At 39.8% G+C, this 25,882-nt stretch overlaps 4 protein-coding genes and 2 pseudogenes across 37 annotated transcripts in view; all 6 read left to right on the forward strand.

Moving 5' to 3' along the window:
• Window positions 1-25,882, forward strand: part of LOC125259562 (protocadherin gamma-A5-like) — a 141,625-nt gene that overhangs the window by 97,879 nt on the left and 17,864 nt on the right. Inside the window, exon 1 of one of the 34 annotated variants that reach the window (XM_048177371.1) lies at window positions 10,687-14,053. The exons of 30 other annotated variants lie outside the window; for them this stretch is intronic. In XM_048177371.1, coding sequence (XP_048033328.1) covers window positions 11,588-14,053 — 2,466 coding nt within the window. In that variant the 5' untranslated portion in view covers window positions 10,687-11,587. Of the gene's footprint in view, window positions 1-10,686; window positions 14,054-25,882 lie in introns of those variants that run through there. 3 more of the 34 variants (XM_048177263.1, XM_048177381.1, XM_048177271.1) reach the window with 3 other exon arrangements.
• Window positions 754-3,392, forward strand: LOC125259748 (protocadherin gamma-C5-like). Its single transcript, XM_048177653.1, has one exon. It carries the CDS (start codon window positions 914-916, stop codon window positions 3,377-3,379), a length of 2,466 nt encoding a protein of 821 aa, XP_048033610.1. The 5' UTR covers window positions 754-913; the 3' UTR covers window positions 3,380-3,392.
• Window positions 4,029-6,632, forward strand: LOC125259755 (annotated as a pseudogene).
• On the forward strand, window positions 14,889-17,841 carry LOC125259817 (annotated as a pseudogene).
• LOC125259727 (protocadherin gamma-C5-like) lies at window positions 18,026-21,509 on the forward strand. The gene has a single exon (XM_048177615.1). The coding sequence runs from the start codon at window positions 18,869-18,871 to the stop codon at window positions 21,353-21,355; it is 2,487 nt and encodes an 828-aa protein (XP_048033572.1). The 5' UTR covers window positions 18,026-18,868; the 3' UTR covers window positions 21,356-21,509.
• On the forward strand, window positions 22,425-25,073 carry LOC125259741 (protocadherin gamma-C5-like). The gene has a single exon (XM_048177639.1). The coding sequence runs from the start codon at window positions 22,593-22,595 to the stop codon at window positions 25,056-25,058; it is 2,466 nt and encodes an 821-aa protein (XP_048033596.1). The 5' UTR covers window positions 22,425-22,592; the 3' UTR covers window positions 25,059-25,073.

Below are 25,882 nucleotides of genomic sequence, written 5' to 3' on the forward strand. Positions count from 1 at the left end.
TGACCATACATGGCACAAAATCTCATCTCAACTCATTTAATAAATGGCTACGCTCTTCTTGACTTCATTGTTTCATCTGAATATCCACATTTGTGAGATTTAGTCAGTCGAAACAGTTTTGAGGTAAACTGTCTGGAAAATAGTGATGATCTGTATTATGTTTAATATAAAAGTCTTGGTGTCTATTTGTTAATGAGGGATTTGCAGGCACATTAATGCTTTCTAGATTTTTGAAATTGTCACAGAAGGCCCAATTGCCCTATGTAGGGTGCTATCTTACCCCATAGTGGGGCGAATAATTTCATAATTTGTGCTAATGACAAATAAGTAATCAAATGTTTCCATTAATTTCCCCTAATAACACATTGGGTGATGTGTCATGATCCTGCATGCTAAACCTATATCTAAACATGTTACATTTTAAGAGTAATTGCACATTGTTCTATTTAAAAATAATAATAATAATAATAATAATAATACAGATTTATGTTTGTTATTATCCTTTCTAAATATTCTAATTATCTGTAATTGCTTTTGAAACAAGTAAATGGAAATATAATGGTCGTTTCAATGTAAAGTGAGCGACAAAAGAACTGTATATTGTCTCTATGGATGTTGCGCGTAGCTTTGCTCTGCCTCTTTAAGACTGATTCGTGTTGTGACTGGTGAGCGCTCATCCAATAGTGGGACCGCACTGCACAAAGGGATCTACTCCCTCCCCTTGACATAATGCTGAAAACCATTACGCACAGACCTGAGACAAAATGCACTGCACTCGCTGCAATGTATTTAACAACGGAATATAACCTGGAGTTCTATACATTTTAAAATGTCACATTATTTTTGTGACGGCTTACAGGCGTAAGATGTATGTCAGGATACTGGTATCAAGGATCATTTATCGTGTTTGGAAATGAGGACTCAAATACAAAGGAGAATTTTGCTCTGGCGGGCGCTGTGGCTGTTGTGTTTCGCTGATTTGTGGAGCGATACAGACGCGCAGCTTCGTTATACAATACCGGAGGAGCTGAAGGAGGGATCTATTGTTGGAAATGTAGCTAAAGATCTCGGTTTGGATGTATCTGAGATATCTAATCGTAAATTACGGATAGCATCTGAGTCTGGTAAGCAATATTTCAGTCTCAATTTGCGGAATGGCGAGCTGCTTGTCAATGAAGTAATAGACAGAGAAACCCTGTGCGGACAAAGCGCGAGCTGTGTGTTGCCTTTACAAGTCATAATCGAGGATCCACTCCAGTTTTATCGTGTCGAGGTGGACATTCAAGATATTAACGACAACTCTCCAATATTCTTGTCGGAAATAAACACAATTGAGGTGCCAGAGTCAACGTTAACTGGAGCGAGGTTTCGTTTGGAACCTGCTCAAGATCCTGACATTGGAACGAACTCCTTGCGCACATACGCGCTTAATAAAAATGAACATTTTGTTATGAACATAAAAAATGATAAAGACGGAACAAAAGTCCCAGAAATAGTTTTAGAGAAATCTGTAGATAGAGAGAAACAATCTGTGCACCATCTGATTTTGACAGGTATTGATGGGGGTGATCCAGCGAGGTCAGGAACCACCCAGATTACTGTAAAAATTCTTGATGCAAATGATAATGCTCCTATATTTGAACATGAATTATATGAGGTTAAAGTAATGGAGAGCACAGTCCCGGGTACAATGATACTTGCTGTAAAAGCTATTGACTTAGATGATGGTATAAACGGTGAGGTTGAGTATTCCTTTGCGGCACATACACCTGAAATAATTCAAAATGTGTTTGCTATTAATCCTGTGACAGGCGAATTAGTCGTTTCCAAGAATCTTGATTATGAAATCAGCACCTCATATAAAATTGACATACGTGCTAGAGACAAAGGAGCACCTGTCATGGAGGGACATTGTCAAATCCAGGTGAATGTTTTAGATATAAATGATAATACACCTGAGATCACCATCACCTCCTCACCCAAACCTGTGCGAGAAGATGCGCCCGCTGGGACTATGGTAGCGTTAATAAATGTTAAAGATTTGGATTCAGGCGTAAATGGAAACGTAACACTTAGCATGTCACCGGGCACCCCCTTTAAATTAAAACCAACGTTTTCAAACCATTACGCACTAGTGACAGATGCACAATTAGATCGAGAAAATTTTCCTAGATATGATATTGAGCTCAAAGCGTCAGACTCTGGATCACCTCCACTGTTATCTAGCAAACTCATCACAGTAAATATACTAGATGTCAATGATAATCCTCCTGTTTTCTCTGAACGCGTGTACTCGGTTTATATTAAAGAAAACAGCGCCCCGGGATCAATTTTAGCATCGGTCACAGCTTCAGATCTAGATACAGGAGAAAATGCCAAAATTGTCTATTCAGTTCTCGATACTAATACTCGAGACGTATCTGTTTCTTCATATGTATACATAAACTCAGAAAACGGTAGTATATTTAGCATGCACTCTTTTGACTATGAGAAAATGAAGGTCTTTCATATAATCGTGCTTGCCAGAGATCATGGCTCTCCATCTCTGAGCAGTAACGCCACAGTTCATGTGTTTATTTCGGACCAGAACGATAACGCACCTGCTGTCATTTACCCGTCCATATCCATGGGGTCTGTCTCTCATCAGAGGATGCCCCGTTCTGCTAAAGCAGGACATCTCGTTACTAAGGTAACAGCAGTGGACGCGGACTCGGGTCATAACGCCTGGCTCTTCTACAGGCTCGCGGAGGCCACGGACGCGTCACTGTTCAGTGTGAATTTACATACGGGAGAGGTGAGGACTAAACGCGCTGTTTCAGAGCAGGATGACTCCTCTCAGAGACTGATGATAGAGATAAAGGATAATGGAGAACCGATCCAGTCCATCACAGTCACAGTGGATATATTGATAGAGGAAGGCGCCCATGAGCCCATCTTAGACTATAGTATGAAAACTTCAGAAAATAGCAACAACAAGAAAAACGGAAAAATTACTTTGTATTTGATCATCTCTTTGGGCACCGTGTCAGTTTTATCTGTGTTGACATTGTTTACGTTGATTGTAAAATGCGTTAAAAACAGCATCGGAAGTTCAAGCTGCTGTATCAGGAGAACCGATGCTGGATACAAGAACCCCAACAGAAACCTGCAGATCCAGCTCAACACTGACGGGCCCATTAAGTATGTGGAGGTTCTGGGAGGAGACATGATGTCTCAGAGTCAGTCCTTTGGCTCCTATCTCTCTCCAATGTCAGAATTCAGTGATCTCACCCTCGTTAAGCCCAGCAGCACCACAAACTTTACAGACACGCTAAACGTGCTTGATGCGTCATTACCAGACAGCGCGTGGACGTTCGAGAGCCAACAGGTGAGCGCGTGAAATTTTGTATAGATTCTGAATATATATATATATATATATATATATATATATATATATATATATATATATATATATATATGTGTGTGTGTGTGTGTGTTATGCAACACGATCACATGAGAATGCGTATCAATAGTACGAGTTTGTAATCTCGTAGAATATATATATATATATATATATATATATATATATATATATATATATATATATATATATATATATATATATATGCGTGTGTGTGTGTTATGTATTTAGAAAGACATATTCCTTTTACAAATTTGAGCATCCATTTTCTTCAGCATCTCCTTAAAGAGTACTATATTTAAGAATACTGATTTTACAATATGTCCTTTCTAAATGTATCGGTTTTTTTTTTTTTTTTTAGATGAGTAAATAGGGTGGGGGGTTCGGGGTCGTCATTTCAATGTAAAGCCAGCTATAAAAGAACTGTATATTGTCTGTATGGTTGTTGCGCGTAGCTTTGCTCTGCCTCTTTAAGACTGATTCGTGTTGTGACTGGTGAGCGCTCATCCAATAGTGGGACCGCACTGCACAAAGGGATCTACTCCCTCCCCTTGACATAATGCTGAAACCATTACGCACAGACCTGAGACAAAATGCACTGCACTCGCTGCAATGTATTTAACAACGGAATATAACCTGGAGTTCTATACATTTTAAAATGTCACATTATTTTTGTGACGGCTTACAGGCGTAAGATGTATGTCAGGATACTGGTATCAAGGATCATTTATCGTGTTTGGAAATGAGGACTCAAATACAAAGGAGAATTTTGCTCTGGCGGGCGCTGTGGCTGTTGTGTTTCGCTGATTTGTGGAGCGATACAGACGCGCAGCTTCGTTATACAATACCGGAGGAGCTGAAGGAGGGATCTATTGTTGGAAATGTAGCTAAAGATCTCGGTTTGGATGTATCTGAGATATCTAATCGTAAATTACGGATAGCATCTGAGTCTGGTAAGCAATATTTCAGTCTCAATTTGCGGAATGGCGAGCTGCTTGTCAATGAAGTAATAGACAGAGAAACCCTGTGCGGACAAAGCGCGAGCTGTGTGTTGCCTTTACAAGTCATAATCGAGGATCCACTCCAGTTTTATCGTGTCGAGGTGGACATTCAAGATATTAACGACAACTCTCCAATATTCTTGTCGGAAATAAACACAATTGAGGTGCCAGAGTCAACGTTAACTGGAGCGAGGTTTCGTTTGGAACCTGCTCAAGATCCTGACATTGGAACGAACTCCTTGCGCACATACGCGCTTAATAAAAATGAACATTTTGTTATGAACATAAAAAATGATAAAGACGGAACAAAAGTCCCAGAAATAGTTTTAGAGAAATCTGTAGATAGAGAGAAACAATCTGTGCACCATCTGATTTTGACAGGTATTGATGGGGTGATCCAGCGAGGTCAGGAACCACCCAGATTACTGTAAAAATTCTTGATGCAAATGATAATGCTCCTATATTTGAACATGAATTATATGAGGTTAAAGTAATGGAGAGCACAGTCCCGGGTACAATGATACTTGCTGTAAAAGCTATTGACTTAGATGATGGTATAAACGGTGAGGTTGAGTATTCCTTTGCGGCACATACACCTGAAATAATTCAAAATGTGTTTGCTATTAATCCTGTGACAGGCGAATTAGTCGTTTCCAAGAATCTTGATTATGAAACCAGCACCTCATATAAATTTGACATACGTGCTAGAGACAAAGGAGCACCTGTCATGGAGGGACATTGTCAAATCCAGGTGAATGTTTTAGATATAAATGATAATACACCTGAGATCACCATCACCTCCTCACCCAAACCTGTGCGAGAAGATGCGCCCGCTGGGACTATGGTAGCGTTAATAAATGTTAAAGATTTGGATTCAGGCGTAAATGGAAACGTAACACTTAGCATGTCACCGGGCACCCCCTTTAAATTAAAACCAACGTTTTCAAACCATTACGCACTAGTGACAGATGCACAATTAGATCGAGAAAATTTTCCTAGATATGATATTGAGCTCAAAGCGTCAGACTCTGGATCACCTCCACTGTTATCTAGCAAACTCATCACAGTAAATATACTAGATGTCAATGATAATCCTCCTGTTTTCTCTGAACGCGTGTACTCGGTTTATATTAAAGAAAACAGCGCCCCGGGATCAATTTTAGCATCGGTCACAGCTTCAGATCTAGATACAGGAGAAAATGCCAAAATTGTCTATTCAGTTCTCGATACTAATACTCGAGACGTATCTGTTTCTTCATATGTATACATAAACTCAGAAAACGGTAGTATATTTAGCATGCACTCTTTTGACTATGAGAAAATGAAGGTCTTTCATATAATCGTGCTTGCCAGAGATCATGGCTCTCCATCTCTGAGCAGTAACGCCACAGTTCATGTGTTTATTTCGGACCAGAACGATAACGCACCTGCTGTCATTTACCCGTCCATATCCATGGGGTCTGTCTCTCATCAGAGGATGCCCCGTTCTGCTAAAGCAGGACATCTCGTTACTAAGGTAACAGCAGTGGACGCGGACTCGGGTCATAACGCCTGGCTCTTCTACAGGCTCGCGGAGGCCACGGACGCGTCACTGTTCAGTGTGAATTTACATACGGGAGAGGTGAGGACTAAACGCGCTGTTTCAGAGCAGGATGACTCCTCTCAGAGACTGATGATAGAGATAAAGGATAATGGAGAACCGATCCAGTCCATCACAGTCACAGTGGATATATTGATAGAGGAAGGCGCCCATGAGCCCATCTTAGACTATAGTATGAAAACTTCAGAAAATAGCAACAACAAGAAAAACGGAAAAATTACTTTGTATTTGATCATCTCTTTGGGCACCGTGTCAGTTTTATCTGTGTTGACATTGTTTACGTTGATTGTAAAATGCGTTAAAAACAGCATCGGAAGTTCAAGCTGCTGTATCAGGAGAACCGATGCTGGATACAAGAACCCCAACAGAAACCTGCAGATCCAGCTCAACACTGACGGGCCCATTAAGTATGTGGAGGTTCTGGGAGGAGACATGATGTCTCAGAGTCAGTCCTTTGGCTCCTATCTCTCTCCAATGTCAGAATTCAGTGATCTCACCCTCGTTAAGCCCAGCAGCACCACAAACTTTACAGACACGCTAAACGTGCTTGATGCGTCATTACCAGACAGCGCGTGGACGTTCGAGAGCCAACAGGTGAGCGCGTGAAATTTTGTATAGATTCTGAATATATATATATATATATATATATATATATATATATATATATATATATATATATATATATATGTGTGTGTGTGTGTGTGTGTTATGCAACACGATCACATGAGAATGCGTATCAATAGTACGAGTTTGTAATCTCGTAGAATATATATATATATATATATATATATATATATATATATATATATATATATATATATATATATATATATATATGCGTGTGTGTGTGTTATGTATTTAGAAAGACATATTCCTTTTACAAATTTGAGCATCCATTTTCTTCAGCATCTCCTTAAAGAGTACTATATTTAAGAATACTGATTTTACAATATGTCCTTTCTAAATGTATCGGTTTTTTTTTTTTTTTTAGATGAGTAAATAGGGTGGGGGGTTCGGGGTCGTCATTTCAATGTAAAGCCAGCTATAAAAGAACTGTATATTGTCTGTATGGTTGTTGCGCGTAGCTTTGCTCTGCCTCTTTAAGACTGATTCGTGTTGTGACTGGTGAGCGCTCATCCAATAGTGGGACCGCACTGCACAAAGGGATCTACTCCCTCCCCTTGACATAATGCTGAAACCATTACGCACAGACCTGAGACAAAATGCACTGCACTCGCTGCAATGTATTTAACAACGGAATATAACCTGGAGTTCTATACATTTTTGTGACGGCTTATAGGCGTAACATGTATGTCAGGATACTGGTATCAAGGATCATTTATCGTGTTTGGAAATGAGGACTCAAGTACAAAGGAGAATTTTGCTCTGGCGGGCGCTGTGGCTGTTGTGTTTCGCTGATTTGTGGAGCGATACAGACGCGCAGCTTCGTTATACAATACCGGAGGAGCTGAAGGAGGGATCTATTGTTGGAAATGTAGCTAAAGATCTCGGTTTGGATGTATCTGAGATATCTAATCGTAAATTACGGATAGCATCTGAGTCTGGTAAGCAATATTTCAGTCTGAATTTGCGGAATGGCGAGCTGCTTGTCAATGAAGTAATAGACAGAGAAACCCTTTGCGGACAAAGCGCGAGCTGTATGTTGCCTTTACAAGTCATAATCGAGGATCCACTCCAGTTTTATCGTGTCGAATTTGATATCCAAGATATAAACGACAATTCTCCGAGTTTCCATTCAGACACAAAAATTATTGATGTATCAGAGGCCACACTAACCGGAGCTAGATTTCATTTAGAACCTGCGCAAGACGCAGATGTTGGGTCAAATTCTTTGCACACCTATGCTTTAAATAAAAATGAATATTTTGTCTTACATGTTAAAAACGACAAAGACGGAACAAAAGTCCCAGAAATTGTTTTACAAAAAGCACTTGATAGAGAAAAGCAATCTGTACACCATTTGATTTTGACGGGTATTGATGGAGGTGATCCGGCAAGATCTGGCACATCTCAGATTACTGTTAGAGTGTTGGATGCGAATGACAATGCGCCTGTGTTTGAACAAGATTTATATGAAATTAAAGTGATGGAGAACTCTGCTCCAGGTACGATCATTCAGATAGTAAAAGCAATTGACTTTGACGATGGTGTAAATAGTGAAATTGAGTATTCGTTAGGATCTGCCACACCAGAGGCAATAAAGTATTCCTTTTCCATTGATTCGGATACAGGCGAATTAACTATATCAAAGAGTCTTGACTATGAAATGAGCATCACATATAAATTTGACATACGCGCCAGAGACAAAGGAGCACCTGTCATGGAGGGACATTGTAGAGTCCAGGTGAATGTTTTAGATATAAATGATAATGCACCTGAGATCACCATCACTTCCTCACCCAAACCTGTGCGAGAAGATGCGCCCGCTGGGACTATGGTAGCGTTAATAAATGTTAAAGATTTGGATTCAGGTGTGAACGGGGAACGTAACGCTCCGCATTTCACCTGATACTCCTTTTAAATTAAAGCCAACATTTTCAAACCATTACGCACTAGTGACAGATGCACAATTAGATCGAGAAAAGTTCCCAAGATATGATATTGAGCTCAAAGCGTCAGACTCTGGATCACCTCCACTGTTATCTAGCAAACGCATTACAGTAAAATATACTAGATGTCAATGATAATCCTCCTGTTTTCTCTGAACGCGTGTACTCTGTTTATATTAAAGAAAACAGCGCCCCGGGATCAATTTTAGCATCGGTCACAGCTTCAGATCTAGATACAGGAGAAAATGCCAAAATTGTCTATTCAGTTCTCGATACTAATAGTCGAGACGTATCTGTCTCTTCATACGTATACATAAACTCAGAAAACGGTAGTATATTTAGCATGCACTCTTTTGACTATGAGAATATGAAGGTCTTTCATATAATCGTGCTTGCCAAAGATAATGGCTCTCCATCTCTGAGCAGTAACGCCACAGTTCATGTGTTTATTTTGGACCAGAACGATAACGCACCTGCTGTCATTTACCCGTCCGCATCCATGGGGTCTGTCTCTCATCAGAGGATGCCCCGTTCTGCTAAAGCAGGACATCTCGTTACTAAGGTAACAGCAGTGGACGCGGACTCGGGTCATAACGCCTGGCTCTTCTACAGGCTCGCGGAGGCCACGGACTCGTCACTGTTCAGTGTGAATTTACATACGGGAGAGGTGAGGACTAAACGCGCTGTTTCAGAGCAGGATGACTCCTCTCAGAGACTGATGATAGAGATAAAGGATAATGGAGAACCGATCCAGTCCACCACAGTCACAGTGGATATACTGATAGAGGAAGGCGCCCATGAGCCCATCTCAGACTATAGTATGAAAACTTCAGAAAATAGCAACAACAAGAAAAGCGGAAAAATCACTTTGTATTTGATCATCTCTTTAGGCACCGTGTCAGTTTTATCTGTGTTGACATTGTTCACGTTGATTGTAAAATGCGTTAAAAACAGCATTGGAAACTCAAGCTGCTGTATCAGGAGAACCGATTCTGGATACAAAAACCCCAACAGAAACCTGCAGATCCAGCTCAACACTGACGGGCCCATTAAGTATGTGGAGGTTCTGGGAGGAGACATGATGTCTCAGAGTCAGTCCTTTGGCTCCTATCTCTCTCCAATGTCAGAATTCAGTGATCTCACCCTCGTTAAGCCCAGCAGCACCACAAACTTTACAGACACGCTAAACGTGCTTGATGCGTCATTACCAGACAGCGCATGGACGTTCGAGAGCCAACAGGTGAGACAAAAAGTATAAGAACATAATATTTAATGCAAATATTATCATTTGACAGTACCGCACATTTAGGTCATTCCAGGTCCTAGAGTGTTTATACTTGTGAGTGGAACGTGTGCATATAATATCATGCTAATGTTTTGCTATTATATGATGAAATTAGTGTGTGTTTTTGAGAGAGTGGAGGAGATGTAGACACAAACTGGTATGTTTCAGCACCAACATTCTGGACAGCGACCACATTCATGCACATGTGTGCATTCTATCTATCTATCTATCTATCTATCTATCTATCTATCTATCTATCTATCTATCTATCTATCTATCTATCTATCTATCTATCATCAGTTCTTAAAAATAGCTTAAAACAAGTGTAAATCTGAGAAGGCTGTAGAAGATACATTGAAATAAACGAGTAGAACCGTATTAAAAAGCATCTGCATCTTATATTCAATCATTTTAATTTGGATTTGTGCTTTTCTTACAACAACAACAACAACAACAAAACTGCATGCTCTACACCAAAGTCACTGTACTGGTAAATAAAAATGGTTAGGTTATGTATTTAACTGTCAGTCCTATTTTTGGGGCACAGAACCCAAAATGACATTTCCAACTTAAACTGTTATAAATCTTGAGTACGTTGGAGCACAGACTTAAAGACACTTAGAAGTGGGGGAAAAAGAAAGTGAAATTAAAAAAAAAAAAGTTATAGAAGTTTAAGTTTATGAAACATATTAAAAGAGAAAATAATAATAATAATAAAAAAAATATATATATATATATATATATATATATATATATATATATATATATATATATATATATATATATATATATTACAAAACATGTTGGACCCTAAAACTGCAAGAAAACTAAAGCCAAAAATCTGAACAAGTTGTCTTCCAAATGTTAGGTTGATATCTCAAAAAATGAGCTTTCAGTAAAATTTTGTTTGGATGCAGTACCAAACTGTTCCACTAGATAGCATTCAGGCACCATTAATGACCATATTAGCAATCTTCAATTTCCATTTATGGTTTGATTGATCTGAACCATTATATTTCCATAATTTTAATGAAGTAGACATCCTATTCAGAAGTGAACCTCTAACAAACATAAAAGACATGCGGAAAGAATGTGGATGTGCGTTATAGCTCGCTGCATCACGAATGGAGAATCAAATGTTTTTTTTGTTTTTTGTTTTTGTTTTTCTTTATATTTAAAACATTTTCAGACATGGAAAATCATACTAAGGTTTCTACAAATATTTCCTGCTTTTTCATGTGCATTGCTATTTCGAAGCAAAGGTCTGAACTCGCTATATGAATCTGAAAATATTTTTGATGCAGATTAATAAATTACTGTTCCTCTATCATTTGCATTGACAATCGGACACCAAATATGAAAACTAGAGTTTTTAAGCTTTCAAACGATAAATAGTTTTTCAATATTACTTTAGGTTTAGACTAAGATATTATTGTTTTAAATACATAATGGCAAACGTCCCACTGGTGGGAGGGTGACAGTTAAAGGGGGAGACAGCGTGACATGAGAGAGCTCTGCACCAATCACATACTAGAACGTACAAGGTGATCTACTATATCCCCCAGTCAGAGCAGCAGAACAATGAAGAGAGCAGAAGAGAGAGGGAGGTAGCTTCACATGCTGCTATGAAGCCGATTACAACAAAACGGACACCTTCATGGGATTTTATTACCACAAAATGAAGAGCTATTCTTTGTTAAACTGTTCATAATAGAGGAATATGTAACCGAAATGGGAAAATATATCGTGAAAATGAGACGCGGGAGGAATGGAGAATCGAAACGGGCTGCGCTTTGGCTACTCGGTGTCTCTCTTTTGTGGAATACAGTCGGAGCTCTGACTCGATACACTATACCAGAAGAACTACAAGAGGGGTCAGCTATTGGAAATATCGCTAAAGATCTTGGTCTTGATGTCTCGGATATTGCAAATCGCAATTTACGGATAGCTTCTGAGAATAGCAGACAGTATTTCAGCGTTGATTCAGAAAAGGGTGAGTTGGTCGTGAACAGCAGAATTGACAGAGAAAGTCTGTGCCCTCAAAGCGCAAGCTGCATTTTGCCATTACAGGTTATTATAGAAAACCCGTTACAATTGCATAGAGTCGAGATAGAGATACAAGATATAAATGATAACGCACCGATTTTTCACACATCAGACGGTATTTTGGAAATTGCTGAATCCATCTCTCCGGGAGACCGATTTCCGCTTGAGAGTGCCGAGGATTTGGATGTTGGGAGGAATAGTTTGAAATCTTATTCGCTAAGCAATAATGAATGTTTCCGGCTAAATGTGAAAACACTTGGAGATGGTAGGAAAGTACCAGAGCTTGTAGTTGATAAACCACTGGACAGAGAGAAAAAATCTGTCCACAAACTAATTTTAACTGCTGTAGATGGCGGTGAGCCTGCCAAATCTGGGACTACTTTAATACATATCAATGTTCTGGATAGTAATGACAATGCTCCAAAATTTGACTTGCCAGCATACAAAGCATCCTTACGGGAAGGTGCTCCCGTTGGTTCAACTGTGCTAACTATAAAAGCCACGGATTTAGATGAAGGTGACAATGGCGAGATACAATATTTTTTAGGTGTGCATACACCCGAACCTGTGAGAAAATGTTTTGCTTTGAAACCGGACACAGGGGAAATTACAGTTATAGGAAATATCGACTACGAATCTGCTAAATCATACAGATTTGACGTCAGCGCTAAAGACAAAGGGAATCCAGAACTAGTGGGTCATTCATCGATTCAAATAGACATAATTGATGAAAACGACAACCCTCCAGAGATTATTTTAACATCATCACCCAGCCCTGTGCCTGAAAATGCCTCTGTCGGAACAGTTGTAGCTTTAATTAACGTAAATGATTTAGATTCTGATGTTAATGGCAGAGTAAACGTAAATATATCCCCTGGGGTTCCATTCACATTGAAACCGTCTTTTGATAATCATTATTCACTGGTAACAGACTCATCTTTAGATCGTGAAGTAAATGCAGAATATAACATAGAAATAGTAGCGACCGACTCTGGTGTACCACCCTTAAAGACGGTAAAGGCTGTAAATGTTAAAGTACTTGACGTGAATGACAACCCTCCAGTATTCTCACAGAATTCATATAATGTTTATATACAGGAAAATAACTTAGCAGGTGTTTCATTGTTTTCTGTATCTGCATCTGACATTGACCAAGATAAAAACGCTCTACTCGCGTATTCAGTTTTGGATTTAAGTTCAAACCAAGCGCCAGCATCATCTTATTTTTATATTAATTCTGAGAACGGAACTATTTACAGCATGAGCTCATTTGATTATGAGAAAACAAAACTAATCAGCATTGTAGTTCAGGCTAAAGATCATGGCTCGCCATCTCTGAGCAGTAACGCCACAGTTCATGTGTTTATTCTGGACCGGAACGATAACGCACCTGCTGTCATTTACCCGTCCGCATCCATGGGGTCTGTCTCTCATCAGAGGATGCCCCGTTCTGCTAAAGCAGGACATCTCGTTACTAAGGTAACAGCAGTGGACGCGGACTCGGGTCATAACGCCTGGCTCTTCTACAGGCTCGCGGAGGCCACTGACGCGTCACTGTTCAGTGTGAATTTACATACGGGAGAGGTGAGGACTAAACGCGCTGTTTCAGAGCAGGATGACTCCTCTCAGAGACTGATGATAGAGATAAAGGATAATGGAGAACCGATCCAGTCCACCACAGTCACAGTGGATATACTGATAGAGGACGGGTTTCATGAGCCCATTTCAGACTATCGTGAGAAAACTATCGAGCCCAACAAGAAAAGTGGAAAAATTACTTTATATCTGATCATCTCTTTGACTTCTGTGTCCTTGTTGTGTCTGATGACGTTTTTCATCTTATTGGTGAAATGCGCGCGAGGCAGTAGAGGCGGCTCAAGCTGCTGTATCAGGAGAACTGATTCTGAATACAAGAACCCCAACAGAAACCTGCAGATCCAGCTCAACACTGACGGGCCCATTAAGTATGTGGAGGTTCTAGGAGGAGACATGATGTCTCAGAGTCAGTCCTTTGGCTCCTATCTCTCTCCAATGTCAGAATTCAGTGATCTCACCCTCATTAAGCCCAGCCGCACCACAAACTTTACAGACACGCTAAACGTGCTTGATGCGTCATTGCCAGACAGCGCGTGGACGTTCGAGAGCCAACAGGTGAGACAAATAATTATTTTGCTGCATTCAGAGCTGTCATTTGTATGTACATACAAATGTCTCTCTAAATTACGTTGTTACATTTATTTATATTTAATCATGTTAAAAATAGACAAGTGTGTGTGTTTTAAAGCGCGTTTGGGTTAAACGGTACTGAAAACAGTTGATTGAGCAAATTTCAGAACCACAGCTGTGGACAGCGACAAAAGTTTGTCCAAATTTAGTACATTGTTTTGAGTTTCTTATTGGTCATCATTTACTGCAGCTAGATAATTTTGAGGTAATAATAATCGATTTAATATAGCATTTTTTTCCCCAACACCATTTTGTGGATGCCTTCTACATACAAAGAGTAACATTTGCTTAAATTGTAAACATTGAATGTAAAAGGAAACAGGTGCATATATATATATATATATATATATATATATATATATATATATATATATATATATATATATATATATATATATTAAAAAAGACATTATTTTGTCTATGCAGCACATTCGTGAATTTCATTATACCTTTATAGGCGTTTTCTTTTTGTGACAATACAGAACTAACAGCATATAGCATTTTCATGAAAATAGAGGCATGTTTGCCTTTAAGAGAGATTCTGTCCTTTATTGGACAGCAGCGCACTGAGCTCAGCGCCAATGAGCTGCGAGACTATACAAAGGGATCTACTCCCTCCCATAGCAGGAAAGGGCTACAATGAGTGAGCTGTAGAGAAGGAGAATATACTCGCGGTTATGACGCTGATCACTACAAAACCGACCCCTCGATCGAAATGGATTTGCGATCTTAATAAAAGAAGAATGAGGTTATTTTCTGGATATATCTGAAGCACTAATTGATGGAGAGGTTCAAATCACTGTGGAAATGAGAAGCATCCGAGTGTGGAAACAGGCAGCGCGTTGGCTGTTTGTTTTCGCTCTATTATGGAACACAATTGGAGCTCAAATTCGCTACACTATACCTGAGGAACTAAAGGAAGGGTCTGTTGTTGGAAATATTGCAAAGGACATTGGTCTGGACATTTCAGACATCGCTAATCGTAAGTTACGGATAGCCTCTGATTCTACTAAGCAATATTTTAATGTGGATACAAGGAACGGTGAGCTGATAGTCAATGGTAGAATAGACAGAGAGGCGCTCTGTGAACAAAGCGCCAGTTGTCTGATGCCGTTACAACTGGTTATAGAGAATCCTTTGCAGTTATATCGTGTGAATATAGAAATACAAGATATAAATGACAATGCACCGAATTTTCATACAAAAGATAATGTTTTGAAAATAGCTGAATCAGTAGCTGTGGGCGCAACATTTCCATTTGAAAGTGCCGAGGATTTAGATGTTGGTAGTAATAGTCTAAAATCCTATACTTTGAATAATAACGCCTTTTTCCGTTTAAATGTGAAAACACTTGAAGATGGTAAGAGAGTACCAGAACTAATAATTGATAAACCACTTGACAGAGAAAACAATCTGTACATAAGCTCATTTTAACAGCATTGGACGGTGGCGATCCTGTCAAATCGGGAACTATTTTGATACAAGTACTTGTTCAAGATATTAATGACAATGAGCCGAAATTTGAACAATCGCAATATAAAGCATCTGTGCAGGAGAGTGCGACGTTTGGTTCAAGCGTCTTCAACTGTAAAGGCCACTGATTTAGATGAAGGTCTAAACGGCGAAATACAGTATTTTTTTGGTGCACGCACATCAGATGCTGTAAGGAAATCGTTTAATATCAATGCTGAAACCGGAGATATTACAGTGATTGGAAACTAGATTACGAGTTAACAAAATTATACACGTTTGATGTCTGCGCTAAAGACAAAGGGAGCCCAGAACTGGAGGGCCGTTCTTCGGTTAGGCTGCACATCATTGATGAGAATGACAATATTCCCGAAATCATTTTGACATCTTTACCTAGCCCAGTGTCAGAGAATTCATCAGTTGGTACAGTTGTAGCTTTAATCAACGTAAAAGACTTTGATTCTGGTGATAACGGGAAAGTAAATCTTACCATCTCCACTCGTTTTCCTTTTAAACTAAAACCAGCATTTGACAATCACTATTCTTTGGTAACTGACTCCCTCTTGGACCGTGAAGCTAATGCAGAATATGACATAGAATTAGTAGCAACAGACTCTGGTGTACCATCTTTAAAATCTACGAAAACTTTAAATGTAAAATTACTAGATGTGAATGACAACCCTCCAGTATTCTCACAGTCCTCATATACGGTGTACATAAAGGAAAATAGCCCACCAGGTGCTTCATTGTTTTCTGTATCTGCGTCTGATATCGACCAAGATAAGAACGCAATACTGAGTTACTCAATTCTAGATTTAAGCTCAAATCAGATTCCAGCATCATCTTATTTTTTTATCAACTCTGAGAACGGAACTATTTACAGCATGAGCTCATTTGATTATGAGAAAACAAAACTGTTCAGTGTTATAGTTCAAGCTAAGATCATGGCTCTCCATCTCTGAGCAGTAACGCCACCGTTCATGTGTTTATTTTGGACCATAACGATAACGCACCTGCTGTCATTTACCCGTCCGCATCCATGGGGTCTGTCTCTCATCAGAGGATGCCCCGTTCTGCTAAAGCAGGACATCTCGTTACTAAGGTAACAGCAGTGGACGCGGACTCGGGTCATAACGCCTGGCTCTTCTACAGGCTCGCGGAGGCCACGGACTCGTCACTGTTCAGTGTGAATTTACATACGGGAGAGGTGAGGACTAAACGCGCTGTTTCAGAGCAGGATGACTCCTCTCAGAGACTGATGATAGAGATAAAGGATAATGGAGAACCGATCCAGTCCACCACAGTCACAGTGGATATACTGATAGAGGACGGGTTTCATGAGCCCATCTCAGACTATCGCGAGAAAACTATCGAGCCCAACAAGAAAAGTGGAAAAATTACTTTATATCTGATCATCTCTTTGGCTTCTGTGTCCTTGTTGTGTCTGATGACATTTTTCATCCTACTGGTGAAATGCGCGCGAGGCAGTAGAGGCGGCTCAAGCTGCTGTATCAGGAGAACTGATTCTGAATACAAGAACCCCAACAGAAACCTGCAGATCCAGCTCAACACTGACGGGCCCATTAAGTATGTGGAGGTTCTGGGAGGAGACATGATGTCTCAGAGTCAGTCCTTTGGCTCCTATCTCTCTCCAATGTCAGAATTCAGTGATCTCACCCTCGTTAAGCCCAGCAGCACCACAAACTTTACAGACACGCTAAACGTGCTTGATGCGTCATTACCAGACAGCGCGTGGACGTTTGAGAGCCAACAGGTGAGACAAACTCGTTTCAAACAAGATAATTCAACAAGTTAATGTTTATACATTCACTATATATTATGCTTACGTAACAGTGATAAAGGGGTAAAGGGACGCTGATTTCAGCACCTTGGACAGCACTGTGTGTGCTTTTGTCTGAGAATAAATGTCCTTCAGTAGAAACGCATGATTATAACCCCACCTGAAAGTCATTACACACACACACAAAATTATATATATATATAATTTTATATTTATAACTAAACAGCGCGTGAACGTTCGAAAGCCAACAGGTGAGACGCAGAATAATTAATTACGTCAGAATCAGTAGATAATTGTATGTGATATTTTTTTCTTCTTCTAATCAGTGCATAACCACAATTTAACATATACACATGATGGTGCACAAGCCTGATAGTGTGTGTGTGTGTGTGTGTGTGTGTGTGTGTGTGTGTGTGTGTGTGTGTGTGTGTGTGTGTGTGTGTGTGACGGGCGGAGCGGTGGGCTTAAAGATCGCTACCTGGTTTATTTTTAGCATAAACCATTTTGGACAGAGGTCAGCATCAGCTATAATTTCTGGGTTTTTTTTTTTGTTTGTTTGTTTGTTTGTTTGTTTGTTTTTGTTTTTTGTTTGTTTTTTGTTTTTTTAGGATTTAGAAGAAACGCAGAGGAAAATCAGTAATAAGCTTGATAAAAACGTTACAGTCGGCAAAAAAAAAAAATAATTTAAAAGAGATGTGCATGTTTCATAATGGAACTGCCATTATGAAACATTTTCATCAGGATTATGCATTAATGCATTAATTATGATATTCAATGCATTAATGCTTTAACTATGATAGATAATGGCGAAAGTTTTTGGACTGTGTGTTCAGCACTTTTGACTGGACAGCTCCCGTATCGGTGTTATGCTGCACAGTTTTAGGTGCTACATTATGCATGCTGGTTTGAAAGACATTGTTGCATAATTTATTACAAACAAACAATACAATATATATAAACAAATAAAATGTGCCGTAATAATTATTTACCACTTCATTTTAACTAAATTATTCTTTCTCTTCTCTAGCTGTTATGCTCAAATGCTCACCATGTTATTTTAACGTTTTGCGTACAACAACACTTGCCCATCTAGACACGAAATAACTCTCATATTATCGGTATTGCATATTTTCGAGCAAAATTCTCCACTAGATGTCGTAACACACACTACACAGGGCTGGTTATGGCTTTAAAAAACACCAATACATCTATTGGATGAGTGAGCGCTGAGCTCTTTACCAATCGTGCTTTAGACAGCACAAAGGGATCTACTCCCTCCCCCAGCCAGAGGAGGAGTACAATGTTGAGAGCTGTAGAGCGAGAGGGAACATGAACGCTTTATGAGACTGATCACCACAACGAGGATGCGTTGAGAAGACGTAATTATCTGAAAATGGAGAATGACATTCTGTTTTTCTATGGATATAATATAAAGATTTGTTGATGGGAATATCAAGCGCAACAGAGAAATGAGGCACAGGAGGATCAGAGAATGGGAATGGGCAGCGCTTTGGCTGTTCGCTTTCTCTCTATTGTGGAATACAGTTGGAGCTCAGATTCGCTACACAATACCTGAAGAGTTAAAGGAAGGATCTATCGTTGGGAATATCGCGAAGGATCTTGGTTTTGACATCTCAGATATCGCCGAGCGTAAGTTGCGGTTAGCATCTGAGTCAAATAGACAGTATTTCAGTGTGGATTCAGGGAAGGGTGATCTGGTAGTTAATGGCAGAATAGACAGAGAAACGCTCTGTGGACAAAGCGCCAGTTGTCTGATGCCACTGCAGATCGTTATTGAGAATCCATTACAGATGCACAAGGTAGAGATAGAAATACAAGACATTAATGACAATGCACCGAACTTCCACAATAAAGATGGCGTATTAAACATTTCTGAATTGACTGCTCCAGGAACTCGATTTACCCTTGAAAGTGCCGAGGACCTCGATGTTGGCAGCAATAGCTTAAAGTCCTATTCACTGAGCAATAACAATTTCTTCCGTTTAAATTTAAAGACGCTTAAAAACGGAAGGCAAATACCAGAGCTTGTGCTTGATAAATCACTAGATAGAGAGAAACAGGCCGTTCACAAGCTAATATTAACAGCTCTAGATGGCGGTAATCCGGTAAAATCTGGTACATCTTTACTGCAAATAATTGTTCAGGATTTTAATGACAACGAACCAACATTTGAAGTTGCTGCATATAAAGCATCTGTTCTAGAAAGCGCCGCTGTTGGTTCAAGTGTGATCAAAATAAAAGCCACTGATTTGGATGAAGGTCCTAATGCTGAAATACGGTATTCATTCGGTGCGCACACGCCTGAACTCGTAAGAAATGTTTTTAGTGTGAACGCTGAAACCGGTGAAATAACAGTCATTGGTAAACTAGATTACGAGACTACCAAATCATATACATTTGATGTCTGCGCTAAAGACAAAGGGAATCCACAGCTCGAAGGCCAGTCATCGGTTCAGATAGATATCATAGATGAGAATGACAATCCTCCAGAGATTATACTGACATCTTTACCGAGCCCAGTTCCTGAAAATGCAACGGTGGGAACTGTGGTGGCTTTGATTACCGTCAAGGATTTGGATTCTGGTAATAATGGCAAAGTTGAGCCAATTGTCTCTCCGGATGTTCCATTTAAATTAAAACCAACTTTTGATAGCCATTATTCACTGATAACTGATTCTTTCTTAGACCGTGAGGTTCATTCAGAATATAGTGTAGAAATACTGGCCATGGACTCCGGTGTACCACCCTTAAAAACTGTGAAGACTGTAAATGTGAAAGTGCTTGACGTGAATGACAACCCTCCAGTATTCTCACAGTCTTCATATAATGTTTATATAAACGAAAATAATCTGGCAGGTGTTTCATTGTTTTCTGTGTCTGCGTCTGATTTTGACCATAATAAGAACGCTCTACTCACTTACTCGATTTTGGATTTAAGTTCAAATCACGTTCCAGCATCATCTTATTTTTATATAAATTCTGAGAACGGAACTATTTACAGCATGAGCTCATTTGATTATGAGAAAACGAAATTAATCAGCATTGTAGTTCAGGCTAAAGATCATGGCTCTCCATCTCTGAGCAGTAACGCTACAGTTCATGTGTTTATTCTGGACCGGAACGATAACGCACCTGCTGTCATTTACCCGTCCACATCCATGGGGTCTGTCTCTCATCAGAGGATGCCCCGTTCTGCTAAAGCAGGACATCTCGTTACTAAGGTAACAGCAGTGGACGCGGACTCGGGTCATAACGCCTGGCTCTTCTACAGGCTCGCGGAGGCCACGGACGCGTCACTGTTCAGTGTGAATTTACATACGGGAGAGGTGAGGACTAAACGCGCTGTTTCAGAGCAGGATGACTCCTCTCAGAGACTGATGATAGAGATAAAGGATAATGGAGAACCGATCCAGTCCACCACAGTCACAGTGGATATACTGATAGAGGACGGGTTTCATGAGCCCATCTCAGACTATCGTGAGAAAACTATCGAGCCCAACAAGAAAAATGGCAAAATCACATTATATCTGATCATCTCTTTGGCTTCTGTGTCCTTGTTGTGTCTGATGACGTTTTTCATCTTATTGGTGAAATGTGCGCGAGGCAGTAGAGGCGGCTCAAGCTGCTGTATCAGGAGAACTGATTCTGAATACAAGAACCCCAACAGAAACCTGCAGATCCAGCTCAACACTGACGGGCCCATTAAGTATGTGGAGGTTCTGGGAGGAGACATGATGTCTCAGAGTCAGTCCTTTGGCTCCTATCTCTCTCCAATGTCTGAATTCAGTGATCTCACCCTCGTTAAGCCCAGCAGCACCACAAACTTTACAGACACGCTAAACGTGCTTGATGCGTCATTACCAGACAGCGCGTGGACGTTCGAGAGCCAACAGGTGAGACGCAGAATAATTGATTACCTCAGCATCAATAGATAATTGTATGTGATTATTTTATTCTTCGAAACATTGTATAAATATATAATTTCGGATATATTATACTTTCAGAAATGTGATGTGTGACACGCTTGATTGTGTGTGTGTGTGTGTGTGTGTGTGTGTGTGTGTGTGTGTGTGTGTGTGATAGAGAGAGAGGGAGAGGGAGACGGGGTTGGGGTTGGGGTTGGGGGACCTTGGCTCAGAGATCGCTCCTCTGGATTATTTGAGTAGGCCTATCACCATTTTAACCACCACTTGGAAATTTTAAGTCATTTCTAAAGTCTGAAAAATTTTGACTGCCGGTAAAAAGCTATTTAAAACGCATTTAAAAATATATGTGTATGTTTCACAATATCACTTACCTATTGGAGTAGTTCACTAGAGTATTTTCAATATTTATTGATCAATTTGGCCTTGAGCGTCAATATTTCTAAAACCACGAGCCAGCAACGCTATTATTAGCAGTTTTTACTAAATTATACAATGTTAAATAACTTTTACTGACGCACAGTTTCCATGTTTAACAACTTGTCTGCTCCATATTTTATTATTTCGAAACGCTCAGAGATAATAGCAAAAGTGTTGACTGTGTTCAGCACTTTGGATTGGACAGCTCCCGTAACAACGTGACGCGGTGCAGCTTTAGAAGGCATTGTTGCATCATTCATAAAATAAAATAAAATAACATTTGATGGAACACTGTATTTGCTCATCATTGAAAAGTCAAAAGAGGACGTTAAAATGTTCAATACTACATGAAAAACATTTTCTAGAATAATTATTTTCCACAGAATTTTATGAACAAATAAATTACATTTGCTCATTAGTTTAACGTCACTTTGTGTACAGAAACATTTGCTGTCTATGCTGAATAATTAGCCTGAGATTAGCTGCATTGCACATTTTAGAGCACAGTTCTCCACTAGATGCCGTAACACCACAGAGGCCTGGTTATGGCTTTAAAAAACACCAAGGCATCTATTGGATGAGTGAGCGCTGAGCTCTGTACCAATCGTGCTTTAGACAGCACAAAGGGATCTACTCCCTCCCCCAGCCAGAGGAGGAGTACAATGATGTGAGCTGTAGAGCGAGAGGAAACATGAACGCTTTATGAGGCTGATCACCACAATGAGGATACGTTGAGTAGACGCTTATTTGAAAATGGAGAATGACATTCTGATTTTCTATGGATATAATATAAAGATTTGTTGATGGGAATATCAAGCGCAACAGAGAAATGAGGCACAGGAGGATCGGGGGATGGAAATGGGCAGCGCTTTGGCTGTTCGCTTTCTCTCTATTGTGGAATACAGTTGGAGCTCAGATTCGCTACACAATACCTGAAGAGTTAAAGGAAGGATCTATCGTTGGGAATATCGCGAAGGATCTTGGTTTTGACATCTCAGATATCGCCGAGCGTAAGTTGCGGTTAGCATCTGAGTCAAATAGACAGTATTTCAATGTGGATTCAGGGAAGGGTGATCTGGTAGTTAATGGCAGAATAGACAGAGAAACGCTCTGTGGACAAAGCGCCAGTTGTCTGATGCCACTGCAGATCGTTATTGAGAATCCATTACAGTTACATAAAGTTGAAATAGAAATACAAGACATTAATGATAATGCACCAAACTTTCATACTAAAGATGCCACATTAAAAATATCTGAACTGATTTCTCCAGGTGCGCGATTTACCCTTGAAAGTGCCGAGGACCTCGATGTTGGCAGCAATAGCCTAAAGACTTATTCACTGAGCAATAACAATTATTTCCGTGTTAATGTTAAAACTTTAAAAGATGGAAGAATGGTACCTGAACTTGTGGTTGAAAAACCTTTAGATAGAGAGAAACAGTCTATACACAAGCTAATATTAACAGCTCTGGATGGCGGTAATCCAGTAAAATCTGGCACATCATTATTGCAAATAATTGTTCAGGATATAAATGACAACGAACCAACATTTGAAGTTACTGCATACAAAGCATCTGTTCTAGAAAGCGCCATTGTTGGTTCAAGTGTGATAAAAATAAAAGCAACAGATTTGGATGAAGGTCCTAATGCTGAAATACAATATTCATTCGGTGCGCACACGCCTGAACTCGTAAGAAATGTTTTTGGTGTAAACACTGAAACCGGCGAAATAACAGTAACTGGAAAACTAGATTACGAGACTAAAAAATCGTATACGTTTGATGTTTGTGCTAAAGACAAAGGAAATCCAGAGCTCGAGGGACAGTCATCGGTTCAGATAGATATCATAGATGAGAATGACAATCCTCCAGAGATTATACTGACATCTTTACCGAGCCCAGTTCCTGAAAATGCAACGGTGGGAACTGTGGTGGCTCTGATTACCGTCAAAGATTTGGATTCCGGTAATAATGGCAAAGTCGAGCTAATTGTCTCTCCGGATGTTCCTTTTAAAGTGAAACCCTCTTTCGATAATCACTATTCGTTGATAACGGACTCATTATTAGATCGTGAGGTTAATTCTGAATATAATGTAAAAATACAGGCCATGGACTCCGGTGTACCACCCTTAAAAACTGTGAAGACGTTAAATGTTAAAGTGCTTGACGTGAATGACAATCCTCCAGTATTCTCACAGTCCTCATATAATGTTTACATAAACGAAAATAATCTGGCAGGTGTTTCATTGTTTTCTGTGTATGCGACTGATATTGACCGAGACAAGAACGCTCTACTCACTTATTCAGTTCTGGATTTAAGTTCAAATCCCGTTCCAGCATCATCTTATTTTTATATCAACTCTGAGAACGGAACTATTTACAGCATGAGCTCATTTGATTATGAGAAAACGAAATTAATCAGCATTGTAGTTCAGGCTAAAGATCATGGCTCTCCATTTCTGAGCAGTAACGCCACAGTTCATGTGTTTATTCTGGACCGGAACGATAACGCACCTGCTGTCATTTACCCGTCCGCATCCATGGGGTCTGTCTCTCATCAGAGGATGCCCCGTTCTGCTAAAGCAGGACATCTCGTTACTAAGGTAACAGCAGTGGACGCGGACTCGGGTCATAACGCCTGGCTCTTCTACAGGCTCGCGGAGGCCACGGACGCGTCACTGTTCAGTGTGAATTTACATACGGGAGAGGTGAGGACTAAACGCGCTGTTTCAGAGCAGGATGACTCCTCTCAGAGACTGATGATAGAGATAAAGGATAATGGAGAACCGATCCAGTCCACCACAGTCACAGTGGATATACTGATAGAGGACGGGTTTCATGAGCCCATCTCAGACTATCGTGAGAAAACTATCGAGCCCAACAAGAAAAATGGCAAAATCACATTATATCTGATCATCTCTTTGGCTTCTGTGTCCTTGTTGTGTCTGATGACGTTTTTCATCTTATTGGTGAAATGTGCGCGAGGCAGTAGAGGCGGCTCAAGCTGCTGTATCAGGAGAACTGATTCTGAATACAAGAACCCCAACAGAAACCTGCAGATCCAGCTCAACACTGACGGGCCCATTAAGTATGTGGAGGTTCTGGGAGGAGACATGATGTCTCAGAGTCAGTCCTTTGGCTCCTATCTCTCTCCAATGTCAGAATTCAGTGATCTCACCCTCGTTAAGCCCAGCAGCACCACAAACTTTACAGACACGCTAAACGTGCTTGATGCGTCATTACCAGACAGCGCGTGGACGTTCGAGAGCCAACAGGTGAGAAAGAACAATAACTAAGCATCATTGGAGAATTTCATGCGATAGTTTTATTCTTTGAAATAGTGCGTAAACGTAATATACGTTTATGCCACTAGTTTGTAATTTTAAGGTTGATATATTGTTGGTTACACTTCATACTATGTAATACTGCACAAGTTTGTTAGTGTGTCTGTGTATATGAGAGAGAGCGCTACTGTTTTAATCTTCAGCACCACCCTTCTGGACAGCGGGACTGCATTTGTTATAAATGCACAACTGAAAAGCTAGGCCTACATGCGAAATTATAAATAAACGCCAATTGACCTCTTTCACAGATGATGCATTTCCACATAAACGTAGCAACGTTTTTTAAATATATTTTCATTATTTAAAAAGTACATTGACAGCAATATACTTGTGTTATCTAGGTTGTGCCCTGATTAAAAATATGTACAGAATTTTCTAATAAATCCGCCGTGGCTCTGAATGTAAATTTGACATGCTTTTCTTTTGACTGCGGTAATCCAGCTCATATGTATCCTCTTTTGAAAAGTCGTGGAAAAGTAATATAGTGCGTTTTATTTTATTTTATTTTATTTTATTTTATTTTATTTTATTTTATTTTATTTTGCGTTTGGAACAAATGGGAACAGAAACATTTGCGATGGTCTCCGGTGAACCACTATAAAAGTCTACCCTGTTGTAGTTATTTTCCGCGTTGCAAACACGGAAATCTAAAAATGGTTTATTGGCTAGGGGAAAAAATGGCAAAACCCTGTTACTTTAACATATTTTTCTTTACAGAAACATTTGCCCGCTTAAGAGTATAAGAAATAGATCTGAAATATTTTAGAGCACATTTC

This window comes from Megalobrama amblycephala, linkage group LG2, assembly GCF_018812025.1.
Source record: "Megalobrama amblycephala isolate DHTTF-2021 linkage group LG2, ASM1881202v1, whole genome shotgun sequence".
Taxonomy (NCBI): domain Eukaryota; kingdom Metazoa; phylum Chordata; class Actinopteri; order Cypriniformes; family Xenocyprididae; genus Megalobrama; species Megalobrama amblycephala.

What these genes read in the sequence shown, in the direction of transcription:
- LOC125259748 (XM_048177653.1), top strand. Translation starts at nt 914, where the DNA reads ATGAGGACTCAAATACAAAGGAGAATTTTGCTCTGGCGGGCGCTGTGG.
- LOC125259727 (XM_048177615.1), top strand. Translation starts at nt 18,869, where the DNA reads ATGAGGCACAGGAGGATCAGAGAATGGGAATGGGCAGCGCTTTGGCTG.
- LOC125259741 (XM_048177639.1), top strand. Translation starts at nt 22,593, where the DNA reads ATGAGGCACAGGAGGATCGGGGGATGGAAATGGGCAGCGCTTTGGCTG.